At 45.4% G+C, this 17,783-nt stretch overlaps 3 protein-coding genes across 3 annotated transcripts; 2 read left to right on the plus strand and 1 right to left on the minus strand.

Annotated features, from left to right (window-relative positions):
- Positions 1–473: 473 nt before the first annotated feature.
- arpc2 (actin related protein 2/3 complex, subunit 2) lies at positions 474–9,266 on the plus strand. Its single transcript, XM_053853639.1, has 10 exons — positions 474–688; positions 1,853–1,887; positions 3,484–3,596; positions 5,128–5,173; positions 5,439–5,625; positions 6,020–6,113; positions 6,772–6,898; positions 6,974–7,074; positions 8,489–8,589; positions 8,900–9,266. Exons 1-10 carry the CDS (start codon positions 615–617, stop codon positions 8,919–8,921), a joined length of 900 nt encoding a protein of 299 aa, XP_053709614.1. The 5' UTR covers positions 474–614; the 3' UTR covers positions 8,922–9,266.
- An 823-nt stretch (positions 9,267–10,089) lies between these two features.
- LOC128752230 (keratin, type I cytoskeletal 18-like) lies at positions 10,090–13,070 on the minus strand. Its single transcript, XM_053853216.1, has 7 exons — positions 12,708–13,070; positions 12,552–12,634; positions 12,110–12,266; positions 11,884–12,045; positions 11,694–11,819; positions 11,004–11,224; positions 10,090–10,209 (listed from the first exon to the last, which is right to left on the minus strand). Exons 1-7 carry the CDS (start codon positions 13,068–13,070, stop codon positions 10,194–10,196), a joined length of 1,128 nt encoding a protein of 375 aa, XP_053709191.1. The 3' UTR covers positions 10,090–10,193.
- Positions 13,071–13,357: 287 nt separating this feature from the next.
- On the plus strand, positions 13,358–16,998 carry LOC128751752 (intermediate filament protein ON3-like). The gene is made up of 9 exons (XM_053852945.1): positions 13,358–13,495; positions 14,157–14,365; positions 14,434–14,494; positions 14,674–14,769; positions 14,833–14,997; positions 15,367–15,492; positions 15,548–15,768; positions 15,841–15,866; positions 16,893–16,998. Exons 1-9 carry the CDS (start codon positions 13,358–13,360, stop codon positions 16,898–16,900), a joined length of 1,050 nt encoding a protein of 349 aa, XP_053708920.1. The 3' UTR covers positions 16,901–16,998.
- The last annotated feature ends 785 nt before the right edge of the window (positions 16,999–17,783 follow it).

Here is a 17,783-nt window from a genome sequence, read left to right on the forward strand (position 1 = left end):
ATGATAAATAAAAAAGAAAACCCCACTGGGCAATAATATTAGCTCTGGACACTTGAATCTTAGGCCAAGTCCATCATTCTGTCATCATTCTCTTTTGACATTTTTTTGGTGCTCATACGCATAAATTATTTGTTTCTTAATGTCCGCTTTGATGATTATGGTTCAGTGCATTTCTATGCACTCGATACTTGATGGATCCTTTGGCATGAATGCGACACCAATGCACACCGATGACCGTGAGGCGATCACCTAGTGGCACTGCTCAGGTGTAATGGAGCCCATAGTGACGTATAGGGTTCAGGTCAGGTGCGTCTGATGACCACTCCAGCACAGCAGATGCATGAAATATTGTACTGTTTACATGTGTCTACATACACGAGCTGGTACACCACATTAAATTCACATTAAATTGTCGACTAATAATTTCCAACAGGCACCGGGAGGGGCACTCATCATTGGGGTCCTTAGTCTGAACTACGCGGAAGTGGCAGGCGGAAAAACCTCGGCGGAAACGGTCGGGTCTGTCAAGAGGAGAACTGTTTGTTGGCACAAAGAATTTCACCTTAACAAATACCCTTAGCTTTTTTCCCCCCCGGATTCAATTACCCACTACTATGATCCTGTTAGAAATCAATAACCGCATCATAGAAGAGACGCTGTCGCTCAAGTTCGACGGAGCTTCAAACGGGTGAGAACACCTGGCTAACTGTGCTAACAGCTAACACGGCTAAGTGTTTGCGCATTTAAAGTGATGTACTGAAGAAAACACTTGCAATTGTTCATGCATCCGGGTTAAACGCTTGCGAAACGTACACCCAGTCGCTTAAACGTGGCAACTTGTTCCCATTGCAGCAGAAGATAATGTGTTATTTGAAAAGGCAATTTGTGCGAGAGGCGCCTGAAGCTGGGGTGTGTCTGCACGATCGGTGTAGACTTATTGGTTTTGGCTGCCAGTGGAGAAATCATTCGACTGATCGTATTAACATATTTAACAGCACGGTCAGAAGGCAGCCTGACCTTGCACGACAATTTCCAAAATTAATCGAGCCATTGGCTTCATTTCAGTCTCCGCTTATGTCACTGGGTGTAATGTATTCGGTGGTAGTAGTTGTTATTTTTTTTATGTGAGGGCTGATAACAATGACATTAATAACGACAGGCATCGGACGGTGTCGAAGCAATAGGACATTTACGGATTCAAGCTGTGGTAGCGGTCAGCGCTTCCGCATTCCGTTTCAAGCTGAGTCAAGTCTCAAAAAATCCACCTGCGGCTCCATTTTCATGCTGCACGGACAAGTTGTGACAATATACAACCAGGCACTAGCACCCTGTCTTAGATAAATTGAAGTAAAGCATTCAGCACTGAATATTTGGTTTTCATGTATACATTCATTCGTGAATGTACCTCACACATTCTTGGTTGAGGTAAACAACACCATGAGAAAGACAGATGTATTTCGAAAGGATGTGTATAATAGGTTGTGGTGGAGGTGTGCTTGCAGTGGCTACTCCTGATGGGAAAGGAGAGGACAAAGAGAATATTGAGAATTACCTTGAAGTCGGAAGCAGATTCCCCACTTCCCTTAGCCCATCATAATTCATGTGAACACCACACAAAGGAGCTGCGCTGTATTTACAGAGGTTTTCTGCATCAGTTGTTGATATTGTCACTCTTGTTTATACAAACACAGTCATGGTACAGTTCAGACTGCGCACTTAAATATCATTTCATGACTAGCAATATTTAGATTGTTCCTGTCGTTGCAGTTTTGTGTTTTGAAAGTCAGTGCAGCATGATGTCGTTGTGGATTTACTTTCACTGTTATATGAAATTGATCATTTTTCTTTACAGAACCAAACCAGAGGCTGTGGATGTAACCTTTGCAGGTGAGATGACTTGCATAACTGCCTATTTGAAGTGTATTGCAAAGAGATTGTTCTTCTCACACTAAAAATGAAATGCTTTATTTCTGAAAATTTGTGCATCACTTGTTGGAAATGGCGACAGATGTGGTAGAAGCCAACGGAGAAAATACAGTGTAAATAGTGCTGGAGGTAGCACTAGATGATTCCCTGCTATCATCAGTGATGCTTGAAAGACGAGGAAGGGTCTCAGTGGATCAGAAAAGCATCTTTAAAAGAAATGTCGTTCACTATGGTCGCTCCCTGATGAATGAATTTACTCCCATCCCAAACATTCTGTCATAAAACGCCTTTATTTGTGACCGTTTTCAAGATATAGGTTTATAGATGTCATGTAATTGTAATTAAAAAACGTTTGTAAACATTATTTTTTACTGCAGCTGATATTGTACTTTGTTTGATGAGACCAATGAACTGTCTTACATTTCTGGAAATGAAAACACTAACATTGTGCCACTGTTGGATAAGATATTTCTGTGGTTTGCTGATTCATAGAGCAGTATGGCAAAGCTTCTACTTCTCCTTTTACTGCATGGAACTGATCACACTACGCTAAAAGATGAAGAACAGTATTGATGGGGACCAATATGACATTTTGACTGATGCTGTGGATGCTGCCAAAAACGTTTCAGCAACGCTTGAACTGTGTTCAAAAGGCTTAATCCAATATATCAATACATCCTATAGAATGTATAATATATATAACAGCATGAAAATCTAATGTCTTTGTTATCGTTATTATCACAGTATTGTCTAAATGTGCTCAAATGCTCAAAAAGTACTTTAACAGTGTTAAAATATTATATTCAGGTGTTTATGACAACATTTTAATGATAATGCAAACAAATCAAACACAGCCCACTAAGAGTCTTTTCCCTGCTTCACAATAAATAAGGTATTGCTGGTTTTGCAAATCATTAAAAATAACAGTCCAATGTAAACAACGCAATGTTTGTGCGAGCAACCGTCTCGGCATGCTGGTGTGTTCAAATGTTTATCAACAGAGGCAACTTTTCTATTGTTCCAGCATCATGCAATGCGTTTGACCGATTTAATGTCAACTATGCGGCAGAAGCTCCTCGGTCGCCCGTCTGTCTCGCTCCCATGGACACATAAACACATACACTCATGCTCAGCCTGATCACAGGTTCATTCTCCAAAGTGCAAGGAGCTGCACTATTGGAAACAATGTGTGCAATATTCTTGTTGTATCAACAACCCAGATATGACTAACACAAACAATAATAACACAAACACAGGGTCATGTCTGTGTTGATCTGTTAGTGAGCAGATTTCAATGAAATTTTCAGTGGAATAATTATCAATGGGACGAGGGACAGATGATTACATTTCAGTGGTGTCTTTGGAATATCATTGATGTCTTGCTCCCTTAAGCTTTTTCTAGTCCGAGTCTTATCTTCTCATTTGGTCTTTAATCTTCCATTGTCAACAGGAGTGTCTTTTTAATTTTATGTTTTAATTCAAAGATCTTGACATTTTTATTAAGTTTCTTACTGCATCTTTTGTTATGTATGCGTCTTAATTTTCACTTTGTTGCAGACTTCGATGGTGTCCTTTACCACATCTCCAATCCCAATGGGGACAAGACCAAAGTGATGGTCAGCATTTCCTTAAAGTTCTACAAAGAGCTTCAGGAGCATGGAGCTGATGAGGTATGTTTCATTGTCCAAGAAACATCAGATGTATAGGGTTGTGTAAAATAAACCTCAAAAGTATAGACAGTATGTAGTAGGAATGGGATTGATCATCATCACAACATGCCTGGGGTTCTGTGGTTCCTGTACTGTTTGTGTGCAGTCGTTTGAAAGTAGCTTGCACACTTGAAACAGGTGCTGGCACTACTGTTTGACAGGATGGTTGTGTGTGTGCCAGTGCTCTTACTTTGACATGCTTCATCTCGACCAAGTGTCTCAAACTGCATGTTTTTATTCCAGCCAATCAAGAGTATTCCTCACCAATCTGGTGCTTCAAGAGTGTAGAAGGCTGAAAGCAGCAGTTCTGAGACTCGCATGACTTGTTTTTATCTGCACCACACTTTCAGTTTAAGTGAAGAAACACCAGGCCTGTTCTGAACAGAGATTCTTTATCCTGAAGTGTACTTGGCTTTGACTGAACTTTTTCTGAACTCAAACATCCTGTTTTCTGTGCAACTGACACTCCTAAAATCAAATAGATTGGATCATATTTGGGAGTCGCTCAGGCCACTTGTTTTTTGCTTCCATGTAAGGAAGAAATCTGCTGCTACTCAAATGAGGAAGTGAGAGTGTGTGAATCACCACAGGCCAGGAAGTGCTGACTGTGAGACGTCAACACGTTTTTTTGTTTCCTAAACTATAAAGCGCAGTGATAACAGACCAGTTGGCTGGTATTGCATAGAATTTTTGACTTCAGACATTGTGTAATAGCTGGAGACATTTTTACCATACTTCAGTTCAATTTGCATTTGTTTCTTGTTGGCCCGTTGGAAACTGACAGGTGTCTATTATAGGCCCCTGAGTGTTGATTCCAACCACTGCAATTTAGTCCAGAAGGAAACCCTCCCCTCTTTGTTGTTGCTGTGGTCAGCATATTTCTTTCATCCAAAAATGAAACTAGGTACCTATAACCATCTTTTAAAACAACCAAGCTGATATAACCAGTCTGTCAAATGTTTTTTTACATACTTCTTATGTCGAGTGAGTCTGTAGTGTGCTGGCTCTGTTTGAGTACAGTATAACACAACTGTGCACCATCATTCCCACATTTCAGATGCTTTGTAACCAAACCATCATTTCTCACATAAAGTTATTTAAATACTGAGCCACAGCAAGACATAGAATTGATGTTTATCTCATTGAAATACACCATCACCTTTATTTCTTGTGGAAGACAACTAAAAAACTCAATTTTCAGGTTTATTTGTGTGATTGGTCGATTAAGAATCAAGGGTAATTTCTTTGTTATCATCATGGTTAATTTGTCAATGTAATTCCTTCTTCTTCTCCACTCTAATACTCAAGTTCCATCCCAGAGGCTTACTCATACAGATGCCTTGCCTTTATCTGTGAGCACTCTCAAAGCCCTTTGAAATGGTGATATTAATGTTCAAGTTTTTCGCTTCAGCTATACTGTTATCCAGTGTGTAAAGATGCCATGTAAAAACAAATATATGTTTATTATTTTTTATTCTTATCTTCTTGCCAGTTGCTTAAGAGAGTCTATGGAAGCTCCTTGGTGTCAGCAGAACCTGGTAAGTTGTTTCTGATGAACGTCATTAGTTGAACAAGACCTTTCGTGGGTACAACATGTTTTGTGCTGCACGAAGGAGACCATTGTAAAACTTGCTGCTGGGACAACATACACCTTGGCAACATTTCATCATTTCTTTTGCATGTTTTTCTTCTCATCTCCTTATTTTAAGACCCACTTCACTGCACCTGCCGCCGTCATTGGCAGAAGAGTGTCTGCTGAAATCTGAAGAGATGTTGTCTGAAAGAATGTGTTTTTTTTGTTAGGCTACAACGTCTCTCTTCTGTATGACTTGGACAATCTACCAGGCAATAAAGACGAGCTAGTGCACCAGGCAGGGATGCTGAAAAGAAACTGCTTTGCCTCTGTTTTCGAAAAGTATTTCAAGTTCCAGGAGGAAGGCAAAGAGGGCGAGAAGAGGGCTGTGGTCCACTACAGAGATGACGAGTCCATGTATGTATAATGGATTATCAGACATGTCTCTGCTCTTGTCATGCTGTTGACATAGAAAATATGTGCAAATAACCTGCAAGCATGTTATTATTATGACAATGTGTCAGGTCCTGCACGTCGTATTGTTATTTAACATTTTTTGGACGTTTTCAGCAGGCAAAATGTGATTATGGTCCCTTGAGTCTTTCACGCTCAACAGCATTTGCCTTGGTTTAGTGGTTAAAACCAGTGGTGCTGTGTTGAGATACTGCCGCGGATTCAACCTCTGAAGGCTTAAATATGGAAATCTGTTTCTGCCACCGTTCATTCAAGGCGTACTAGTTGCCATCATGTGCCATTGTAATGTGTGAGTCACTAGAATTACCTGATGCTGAAAATGTGATGGTCCTTTCAGGTACGTGGAGGCCAAAAAAGACAGAGTGACAGTTGTGTTCAGCACAGTGTTCAAGGATGATGACGATGTTATCATTGGGAAAGTCTTCATGCAGGTACGACTTGAATGTTGGGAAGTGTTGACCTCTGCAAATTGAGTTCTCATCAGGCTTTTAGCTAGGATTTTGAAACAGGGCGTCCAAAGCCACAAAGCCATTCACCTCCCAACACACCATGTCAACGACTGACTTTACATAATAATAGTGGTTAACAGAGATGAACTCGGTAGGTGATGCCACAGTAACACTTTCAGATGCAGGAGTATTCATCCGATTAAAAAAAAACGCCCGGAGTTAGTTTTGTAAACGATTGTTGTGTGGAACCTATCTGCGGTTTCCTCCTGTCACCAGCGTCAGACATCCCACCAATCACAGCGTTTCCATGCCACGAGTGTGGCGACTCACCAGATGAGGATAACCGCCAGATTACGCTGGTAAACAAATATAAGCTACGGCTGAAAAAGGGTTGAGAATCTGCAAATTTCGATCATATTCAGCGAAATTACCAGGAGGAAACAGCCTTTCAACCCGTGTGATGACACTACAAGTTATACAGGCACTGATGATAGGACACTTAGGGCGTCCTGCTGAGAGAAACTGGACGTCCAGTTTTTTTTTTTGTTTTGCAATCCCCAGGACCGTTAGACGCCCTCCTAGCTAAAAGCCTGGTTCTCATGTCGTTCGTCTGCTTCTCACTTTGCTTCCTCATGAGCAGGAGTTTAAAGAGGGCCGGCGAGCCAGTCACACAGCCCCGCAGGTTCTGTTCAGCCACCGGGAGCCGCCGCTGGAGCTGAAGGACACAGATGCTGCAGTTGGGGATAACATTGGTTACATCACTTTCGGTCCGTTTGATTATGGCTTTCTTGCTGGACCTGATTTTAAAAGGCACCTAATTGAAATGTTCTGAATCTTCCCAGTCCTGTTTCCACGTCACACCAATGCTAATGCCAGAGACAACACCATCAACCTCATCCACACTTTCAGGGACTACCTGCATTACCACATAAAGTGCTCCAAGGTGGGTCAGACGTGTCAACAGTCAGTTCCAGACGCAAAGTCATGTCACTGATTTGAGCCAAAAGTGTGTGTTGGAGTGTCAAATGGAGTGGCAATGCCAGAACAGTGTTGTGTAGGGCTGCTCCGATCCGGATTCTTGCTGCCGATCACCAAAACTGATCACATGGTTTGACAATTTGTAATTTGTCAATCAGAATGATGAGACTTTCTGTGTACATGACATGAAAAAATGAACCATTAAATCATTTTAATTCAGACACTTATTCCTCCACAAGGAGGAAAAAAAAAAAGAATGCAGCGACTATTCTGTCAAAAGGACACAACTGAAAAACATGGAATTCGATGTGAGACGTTGCAGTTTGGTGACTGTCTTGAGACTTTGCTGTGTCCATGAAATATTGACATACTGGCCACTTGTAGCGGGACTCCAAGACAGAGAGCATTTACTGCATTTATGAAAGTGTCAGACTCCTGTGGCGAACAAACGCTGCACCCGACTCCGAAACAGCAAAGGATTCGGTCGTTTCCATCTCGGCGTAAACGACAATTGAGAAAGGCTGCTCCTCTTGCTCGGTGAAATTAATGATTCTTTGATCAGGGCATCAATAGTATTTCATCCCTTTCAAGTACAGTGTATTGACTCTCAAACAGTGATCCTATGTGCTTAATTTGAGAGGTGTCTCAGATTCACAACTCAAACAAACACTTATTATTTCTTGTTTCGTCTGGACACGGCCCTGTGGTAATTCACTCTGCCTGTTGTGTTACCGATGCTATGTTACCCACTATGGTGACTTCCGTGTATCACTTCCTTTTATGGTTAAAGCAAACATCCAGCAATCGTCTTCTGAACAACTTAGCAGTGTTTTTTCTTCATTGATTTGCATAAGAAGTCGATGTAAAAAGACAGGGCGCTCACCAAAGGGTTGTAACCCAGAGGTAATGATGGCTGTGAGCACAAGGTACAGTCGGGGAGGAGGCGTTTCATATACCTGTACCGTCAACTATGCGTCGCCTCAGGCGTGGCTCATTTTTCCAAACATTCCTGATGTTAAAGGCCCTCTGTTCCGTCGACCGTCCAGCTGACGGCTTCCTACTCGGCACACACTACTCATTAAACTGCTCCCCTCCACTGTAAAACTGGAATCATTAGTTTTTGCATGACTCACGCCACGGTATTAGTGAGTCGCAGTGGCAGATACTGAAGTCGGGGTTTGGTGTTTGCGATTCCAGACAGCGTGGAGTCACCGTGGGCGGCTCCACAAGCCAAAGCGGAACATTCAACAATGAAAACAAGTGCTGTCACATTGTTATTTGTAAGGTGTTGACATAGTTGTGATGCTAAAAGCATCTTATGCTCATCCATGTGCAGCTTAATAGCGGTGTTGGCATCTAAAGTGCTGTGTGTTCCGCAGGCCTATATACACACTCGTATGAGGGCCAAGACGTCAGACTTCCTCAAGGTTCTCAACCGTGCTCGACCTGATGCTGAGAAGAAAGAGATGAAGACCATCAGGTGCGTATTTCATGACTTGAGTGCTCTGTGTTTGACACCCAGCCTCACCCTGTTTTCTGGTTCTCGTAATGTGTTGCCTCTATCTCTGAGTCTGTGTGTTTTTGAGGTGTGTGTCCGTCTTTGCGTGTACTCTTTGTGCTTCCCTTGAAGTTGGTTAAATAATTTTTACTGTTTCTGTGTCGCTAAAAATGTCGCTCTGTCCATTACTGCCAAAGCAAACTCTTGCTCTGAGTCATGTGTAACAAAGAGTGCAGGGGGGAGTCCTCCTCTTGTTTTGGACGCGTTTCCCTGAAGCCTCCTCTTTTTCCAGTGGCAAGACCTTCATGCGCTGATGCCGAGTCCAGTCCAGTGGTCCACACCACCGTGGTCAGAACCAAACACAGCGTGCTGCGACTCAACGCACCATTGGACAGTGACAGGAAAATGCCCCTCCCCTTCCCCCCCAAAAAGTGTCCAGTCTTAATTTCTTTTAATCACGTCACCGAATAATGATGCTCCCCACAGCTACTGAGAATTATAAGTCCGCTATAAATATATATATGGAGAAAAGAACATTTTTGATACAATATCATTTACTCTATTGGTACTTTTGCATATGATATTCAGCCCCTCTCTGTCTTCTGAGCTTCATGTCATCATCATTTGGAAAAAATAAAGGAAAAAAACCCTCAAACTTCCTTCTGCCGTCTATTATTCAAGTTCATCATTGGAATAAGCAACATATTCATGGTGACTTCAGATCAAAGGCATTGTTCTTGATTCACACACTTGGCTTTGTTTCTAAACTTATTTGATCATGTAATACTTTTTTGTTTAGTCAGTTTGATTTACATAAACATCTCATACTGTAAGGCTACAGAAGGAAGCTGGCATCAGAGGTCAGGGTCAGCAGGAGATGGTCGTCCTGCGGCTTGTACCTGCAGCAGCGGTAGCTGAGGGACGCTGCATGGGCTGCTGAAGGAGCCACCAGTGCGGCAGCAGGCTATCCCCATGAGCACAGCACCGCCCACCTGTACCGATAGCAGCTGGATAATTGTAAGACATGAGGGATGTCTCACACTGGAGAGTCCTCACCGCTGCATCTGTCATCAGTTGCGACTGCTTTTATCACCCAGTGTAGAAAAAAAAAGACTTGAATAGGTCCATTCAGGTCCACAACTTGATTTTCGATATCACTGTTTTTGCTCTCACTCATTCAGGCGCATTCATTATAGAAGAAATGAATAATAATAATAAAGTAAGGTTTGTACGTTTTATTTCGTTATTTCAGAAAAATGACAGCTCATTGCAGTGAGGTCACAGATGAATCAGCAGGTTCTGATTCTACACCTTATTTCTCTTGTTCCTGCTTCTTGTCGTCTTCTTTCTCTGAGTCGGAGGAGGAAGAGGAGGAGGAGGATGAAGAGGAGGAGGAGGATGAAGATGATGAGGATGAAGATTTCTTTGATTTGGTTTTGGGTTTTTTCTTCCGACTGGGCTCCGCTGGAGGAGGACCATTGGTCATAGACACACTTTGATCCTCAGCAACCTCCTGCTCTTCCTGAACATCCAACGCCCCACGGTCCTTCGAAGCCTCATCCTTCTCCACCAAAGGCTCCTGAAGGTCAGGCTGTTTCTGGTCTGCAGAGGATCACATGAACATAGGAGACATGTTTGAATCAACTGGGATCACACAGTCAAACCAGTGAAGAGATGAAGCTTTAGGATGCAATCGCAGCAGCGGAGGTTAGAAATCACATTGAATCATGTGACCATGCATTTCTACAGTCTAGTGAAACAAGTTGTTCAACATTTTAGAATCTTTCTTCCAAAACACAATTGCATTTTCCTTCCTTTTATTTGTAGTCAAGTCAGATCATGAAATGTTGAACAGCTTAGGGGAGTGAACAAACATGGTGGCTGCATCTGCTTCCATCAGGGTTACACAATGATTCATTTCCAGTGATTCACAAAACAAGCACATTTCCACAGGCAACGCTCCAGAACCGAGCGGATCCAGTACTCACCGTGCTGCAGAGCATCTTCTAAAGTGAAGTCCACGCTGTCAGGGAAGAACAAGACACTGATGCAAGAGAGGCAAAACTTCTCGGCACAAACTTAATCTTGGTTTGGATGATGAATGGATGTGAGGAGGGTCACGCTGCCTCCAGGTAAACCAAGTGAATACAGTGAAACTGAGACATCCTGGTGAAGAGGATGGTTGAGAATGAGTGGATGGTTGAGGAACTCATGCTCTGTCATGCAGAGGAATCCACAGGAGGGTTTGTGGGCATGTCTGTTAATGCTATTTCAAATCATGTAATTCTTTTCCTGCAAAACCCTCCCTTGGTCTGGATATGAAAGATGCCTTTCCCTGGCTGAATAAAGACATGACTTTGAGATGTTCTCCAACCTGGTGTCGCCTTGGTCCCCACCTGTCAGCATGAGGCATCATCAGCTCCTGGTAGTTGTTGATTTCGGCCTCCAGCTTCATCTTGACACACAGCAGGTCTTTGTTCTTCTGGATCTGGCTCTCCAGGTGGGCCCTCACCCTCTTCAGCTGTTCCTCCAGGTCCAGGATCCGCTGGTTGAGAGGCGCCATCCTCTGATTGTAATCCACCTTGGTGGACCTCAAGTTCTCTTCCAGATTGCGGATCTACGGATGAGAAAACTCATCGGGTTGGAGACTGTGACACCAAACCATCTGCTCCACGAGGGACGCTACAGGTGCCACTGCTCTGAGACCTGAACTTCAGAGTCGTTGGTGGGCAAAGATGGAGATTTGTTCATGTCACTTCCCTTCATTTTCATTGAGCTGTGAAGTGTCTGTGGTCAACATGTCGCAGCAAATACCCAGCGACGAGCCTCTAACCGCGGCATGCTGCAGTCAGCGCTACATTCTTGGCCACCACTCAACTTGACAGGTTAAGCAGTGATGTAAAAATCTTCCAGGTGGAGCATCAGGCGCCACGGAGGCCCATGAGCAAGGCGTCTGGTCTGAAACAGCGGCTTGAACGCTAATGACAGAGCAGAGAGCCCGGAGCCATGCACACGCTGCTGTTACCCCGGTGGTTGCAATGATGAAGCCTCATGGCTCAGCTCACTATGACCTCGCTTCAAGTTACCGTGCTGTGACGACCCTGCAGCTTGATCTCCAGCTGCTGCTTCTGCCGGATCAGGTCCTGGAGCTGGGTCTTTCCTGACTCCAGCGCCTCAGTGTTCTGGGCCTCCTCCATCTTGATGTTTTCAAACTGGAGAAGAAAAGGAGACTGTGAGAACAGAGGACGGGAGACGGCGAGCGCCGGTGGGAGGCACCTTGCAGTGGTACCACTCCTCCGTCTCCCTCTGGTGCTGCTCGGCGAGCTTCTCATACTGCCGGCGGATCTTGGTGACAGCGTCGGCCAGGTTGGAGTCGCGAGAGTCGACCTCCACGATCACCTCAGAATTCTTGACCTTCTCGTGGAGCTGCTCCACCTCCTGCTCCAACACAGCGACATGAGCTTTGCGCCTGCTGAAGGGGAGACTCTCCGTGCAGCCTTACGTCCTTGTGCTCCTCTTCCAGACGGGACAGCTCCTCCTTCACCAGGTCGATCTCTCTCTGCGTCTGCATGTTGCTCTGCTTGGTGTCGGCAATGTTCTTCTTCAGCTCCACCACATCGCTTTCCACTGCCTTCCGACCTTTGACTTCATCTTTCAGCCTTCATGGAGAGAGAACAGTACTGTGTATGTACTGAGCAGTAAATAACCACTTTGTAGAAGAAAAAGAATCATAAGGTTCATGCTTATGTTAAATATAATTCTTATATTTTATTTAAAAAAATCTGCATCATGGACCAGAGAGTCTGGAAAGACTTAGACTTGGGATGACTCCCTCCAGGAAATGTACATTTCCAGCAGCAATAGAGGCAAGAAAGGGCATGCAGTCAGGAAGAGCATCACACAGAGAATTAAAAAAAAATACTAATAACATAAGGTGAACTGACTTGTTGGCCAGGTCGTTGTTGGCCAGCTTGGCGTTGTCTATCTGCAGCAGGAGTTTGGCGTTGTCCATGGTGAGGTCTTTTATCTGCGAGGCAAAACAAAGAACAACACTGGAAATGCCGTTCTCCTCACTGAGGAGAGTCAGAGTTTGAGCTGACCTTGTCCTTCAGGTCACTGAGAGGCTTCGCCAGCTGGTCCCAGTCTCGACCCTCAGGAACCTTCCTCTTGTCCAGGATCTCATCGATCTCCCTCTGGAGCTGCGCGTTCTCCTGCTCCAGCTGCTTCACCCGGCCCAGGTAGCCGGACAGACGCTCGTTCAGGCCGCGCAGCGTCTGCTTGCCGTCCGCAGGTGCGGCAGCAGGAGGCGCCGCGGCAGGTGCGACGGGAGCGGCGGCGGGAGCGGCGTCGCGCTCCGTCTCGTTCCGCAGCACGTTGCGCAGACCTTCCAGACTGGACACTGACGCCCGGGCTCCTCTTCCTCCGGCGCCCCCGAACATGCTGGCTGCGCTGTTGCTCGGCATCGTGGCTTGGACTCAGGCTCTGGAAACAACTGTGGGCAGTTGCTGTGGCGGCGGGCAGGGAGGCGACTTTATACCAGGTACCCTCTGACCCGCCCCCGACCTCGCCATCCGTCCCCAAACACCTCCAGATTCCCGTCCATCTTTCGATCATCCCAGGCTCGGATTGGACGCCGTTTCCGGGGAGGAGGGCGACAGGTGGTCCCAACCATGACCTTTATAAAGGCGGTGATCCGGACTGGCCTCGGTACCTGAGCCTCTCACCTGTGGCGCCTCACTGCTGACCGACCATGTCGAAGCCCCGCGACTACAGCAGCCAGTCCTACTCGCCCGCCAGATCCGGGCCCGCCAAGAGCTTCCCCGCCAAATCCACCGAGAGGGACGACATGGTGGGACTCAACGACAAGTTCATCATGCTCATCGAGAAGGTTTGTCTTCTTGTTTCCCAACAGAGTGTCTGTTTTCCTTCTAACACACTACAGTGCAACCCAGTGTTACATCGCAACGACTCATGTTTTTACACTTTTAGCTATTATGTCATTCATCGCTGAAATGAGACCGTAGACCATAGTTCTGTATCATACAACAATTGAACAAATTATTTTTTTCCCAATATGTAATTGGAAAATAGATGGTTTATTATTATTTATTATTTGCTTGTGTCGCCTCTGGACTTTTGCGATAATAATAATAATAATAATAATAATAATAATAATAATAATAATAATAATAATAACTGAATAAATAATTCACTTATTCATTTATGTAGTGAAGAAATATGACGGAATGCTTTTTATTAAGGGTAGATTTGTACAGTCGTTATTGAAGTTGAAATGGTCAAAACGACTAGCCGAACACGCCACGCATGTGAGATGTCATGCCTCTGTTGCAGTACCGAAGCGCACCGGTAGATGTCACACTTTATCTCCGGGAGACAGAGCTTGACGGCTCTCGTTATATTTCCGTCTATATTTTATAGTTCCGTTTTTCCCCCTTGAGAATGAGAAATTGACGGGTCTTGTTTTTTACGTACTTGTTGAATTTTTCCTCTCGTGACTTTTAGTGAAATGAGTTGTTTCGGTCCACCAGATGAAGCACCTGGAGGATGAGAACAAAAAGCTGGACACCAAGCTGAAGATCCTGAAGGAGCACGAGGACTATGAGGATAAGATCGACCAAATCGTCAAGCAGCTGGAGGAAGAGCTGAAGCAGCAGATCCAAAAGTTGCTCAATGACCAAGAGAAGCTGAAGGCAGAGCTTCACCAGAGCCAGGAGGAGGTGGAGGACACGAAGAGGAGGTGAGGCCGGCGGCGTCGGTGTGTGACGGTGACAGTGCTGGAGCTCAGTCTGTGCTTGTTGTTCCCAGATATGAGGACGAGCTGCAGAGAAGAGCCGAATTGGAGAACGACTTCATTCACACCAAGAAGGTACTGACTGGTCAGCACCAGGTCAGGTGTGCACCGGGGTGCACGTTGCTCTAGTTCACTCATTATGATCAATTCTGTTATAGCACATCCACTGAGAGTAAAGTCAGTAGCCGGTAGTGCCACATTTCATGCGCTGACCCTGCCACCAAGTCAGTCTGTGTCTGGTGTGGCTCTGACAGGAAGCAGATGACGGACACCTGAAGGCAGTCGACTTGGCTCTGGAGGCGGAGGATCTGATCGGAAAGCTGGACTTCCTCCGGGCTGGCTTTGATGAGGTGAGCAGTGTTGCACGCGGTTTTAGAAAGCATCAGGTGAAACTCTTGATCTCCTTCCTGCAGGAGGTGAAAGAGCTGGAGTCTCTCATCCAGAACGAGACAGTTATTTTACAGGACAACAGTCAAAGATCCCTGGACATGGACGAGATCATCGAAAGTGTCAAGGCCCAGTACGGCAACATGGCTACTCGTGCCAAGGACGAGGTGGAGCACTGGAACCAGAGAAAGGTCGGACAGTGTTCTGTTGATCCTTATGGTGTTTGACCTCATGTTCTCATGAGCTCAGTCCCTGTGTAGGTCTGCAGGGGTGATGACGAAGGAGCAGACTAGCGCCCTCCGGTGGAATGAACTAGTGGCGAGGCTTCATGAAACAGTGTCCATATTTTCAGAGTCCACCAGATGGTGCTCTCTGCTCTAAAATCTTTGGATTTAAACAACCATTTCAATGAAACCTCACATCATTTTGAAACCAAGAGCACCATCTGGTGGGCTCTGACAATTAGGACACCGTTTCATGAAGCCTCATCTTCCCATCACTAGAATAAACCACGACATGTGCAGCAGAGTAAAATGGTTTGCGTCCTACCCTCCTTGCAGATGGACGTCATGATGTTGAAAGCAGGCCAGCGAGAGCAAGATGTTCGTGATAATAGAAGGGAGATCTCCGACATAACACGTCTCATCCAGAGACTCAATGGTGACCTGGACCTCCTGGCCAGAAAGGTTTGTCCAGCAGTTCCCTGCGCAAATGTGTTGCGTCTGACGGCTGCTTCGGCAGGAGGAAGCCTTGAAGAAGGAAACGATTGAGACCATCACGGAGAGTGACAGAAGCCTAGAGAAGGCTCGTGAAGACATCCTGCGGCTGGAGGAGGCCTTGAAGAGGACCAAGCAGAACCTGGCAGGACAGATCCGGGAGCACCAGGAGCTGATGAACCTAAAGCTGGCGCTTGATATTGAGATAGCGACTTACCGTCGGCTGCTGGAGGGCGAGGAGCAAAGGTGGGTCTGCACTGACCTTCCTGCTCTGCCTCTGGTGGTCAGAAGTTCATGTACTTGTTCTCCTCTGTGCAGGATGAAGGAGCTGATGTGCAATGCAGGTGAGAGGTTTGATGGAGCTCAATCATTGCATCGCTGTTTTTCAAAACAAAAAAACAGGAGACTGGACGTGTCAAACAATGTTTTTCAATCGGTGAGCCGCAACACACTAGTTGGAGAGTGTCAGGTGGGAAATGATCCAGTTTCACCTCATTTGTCAGGAGATAGAGGTGGCCGATATGATGACATGAAATGCTGCGCTGTCGTCCGTAGCTTTTCCCACTGACTCGCCGGTCGAATGTGTTAGATTGACTTGTTTTTAAACCTGATGTGTCTCTATTGCGACCACACAAAGACTGTCTCCACCGCAGGGCTAACAGAGCTAACAGCTAACGCTAGTGATGGGCTGATGAGGCTTCATGAAACAGTTTCAGAGCCCACCAGATGGTGCTCTTGGTTCAAAAATGATGTGAGGTTTAATTGAAATGGTTGTTTACATCCAAAGATTTTAGAGCAGACAGCACCATCTGGTGGCCTCTGAAAATAAGGACACTGTTTCATGAAGCCTCATCAGCCCATCACTATCTAATGGCTAACCTGACATCTCACTTCAAAACTTTATTGAGACTGGTAGACTGTGAAAGTGGTTGAAAAGTTTTCCAAAAACGAAATACACAACCAAACATATTTGCTCCAAAATGTGAAGATCGCTAAAGATAAAGAGAAGATAGCTAAAATAGCTGACAACTTTTTCCTCCCGTACTTTAGACTGAGGACAGCTGTGCTTTGTCCGAGGTTCCTTTGGTGGTATGAGCCTCGCGATTGTTTCAATGAACCAAGTGAGCCGGGGCTTGAAAAACTGGTGTGAACGATCTCCTCTGTGTCAGATCCAGCTGCCTCGCCTTGATTCCCTGACCTGCATCAACCGACACAAATAACATCCACAAATTCACTATAAAAATAGAACTGAAAGTATTTATTTTACGCTGTGAACCAGCGTAAAAGACAAAATCCAAATCTCAAACAAATGAAGGTGTTCTCTCTTTGATGTGAAGCCAAGTGAATGTGTCCCACTTTCCTTTACTCAGATTTTTGAACAAAGCAAGCCCCGTGCTCACAGGCTCTCGACTGCAAGACAGACATCAGAATCCACCGTGTCCTCAGGAGGCAGTTCATCACAAGTGATTTCCAACCAAGACACCTGCGACCAAGTGAAGAGCTTCCATCCCACTGACGGCCATCATGCGTCTGTTCTGGCAGCTGGAGCCAGCAGCTTCCAAGTTCTCACAGAAAGTGCTACAAGTCGTCTATGTCAAAGCTGATTCTTGGTGGCTATGTTTCCTTCTGTAACATTCATCTTGTTTCCCTGAGAAAAGAGTGTGAGGGCTTCTTTTGAATTCAATAAACACGTCATCCAGTTTTGTGGCGAGGACTGATGAAACCATGAGCTACACAATGAAAGGGATGGAAACTCTTAGTGCTTGTCACTGCACTGAGCTTGATTTCACAAAAACCTCTCCACCATGGCCAAGACCAGAGAGCCGTGCCAGGACATCCATCAGGGATGAAATGGTGGAGCTGCAGGAAGCTGGGATGGGCGACAGGACAGCAGCTCCCTGAGAAGGCAACAGTTGTTGGTGCAGTTGTTAGAAAATGGAAGACGATCACGACGACAGTGGATGTCCCTGGGTCTGGTACGCCATGCGAGATCTCTCCTGGTGGGGCCTCATTGATGATGAGGAAGGAGGAAGGTGAGGGTCCCCTGAACCAGAGGATCGATAGGAGAAGGTCATGTGGTCTGACGACCCAAGAAGACCATCCCATCTGTGAAGCATGAAGGTGGAAACATCAACCTTTGCTTCTCTTCATAGGGGATGGATGAGGCCATGAGTCGTGAGATCTGGGCCCACAATCTCCTTCCCTCAGTCAGAGCATTGAAGATGTGTCGTGGCTTGGTCTTCCAGCGTGACCACCACCCG

The sequence above is a fragment of the Synchiropus splendidus genome, chromosome 1 (assembly GCF_027744825.2).
Source record: "Synchiropus splendidus isolate RoL2022-P1 chromosome 1, RoL_Sspl_1.0, whole genome shotgun sequence".
In the NCBI taxonomy this organism is placed as follows: domain Eukaryota; kingdom Metazoa; phylum Chordata; class Actinopteri; order Syngnathiformes; family Callionymidae; genus Synchiropus; species Synchiropus splendidus.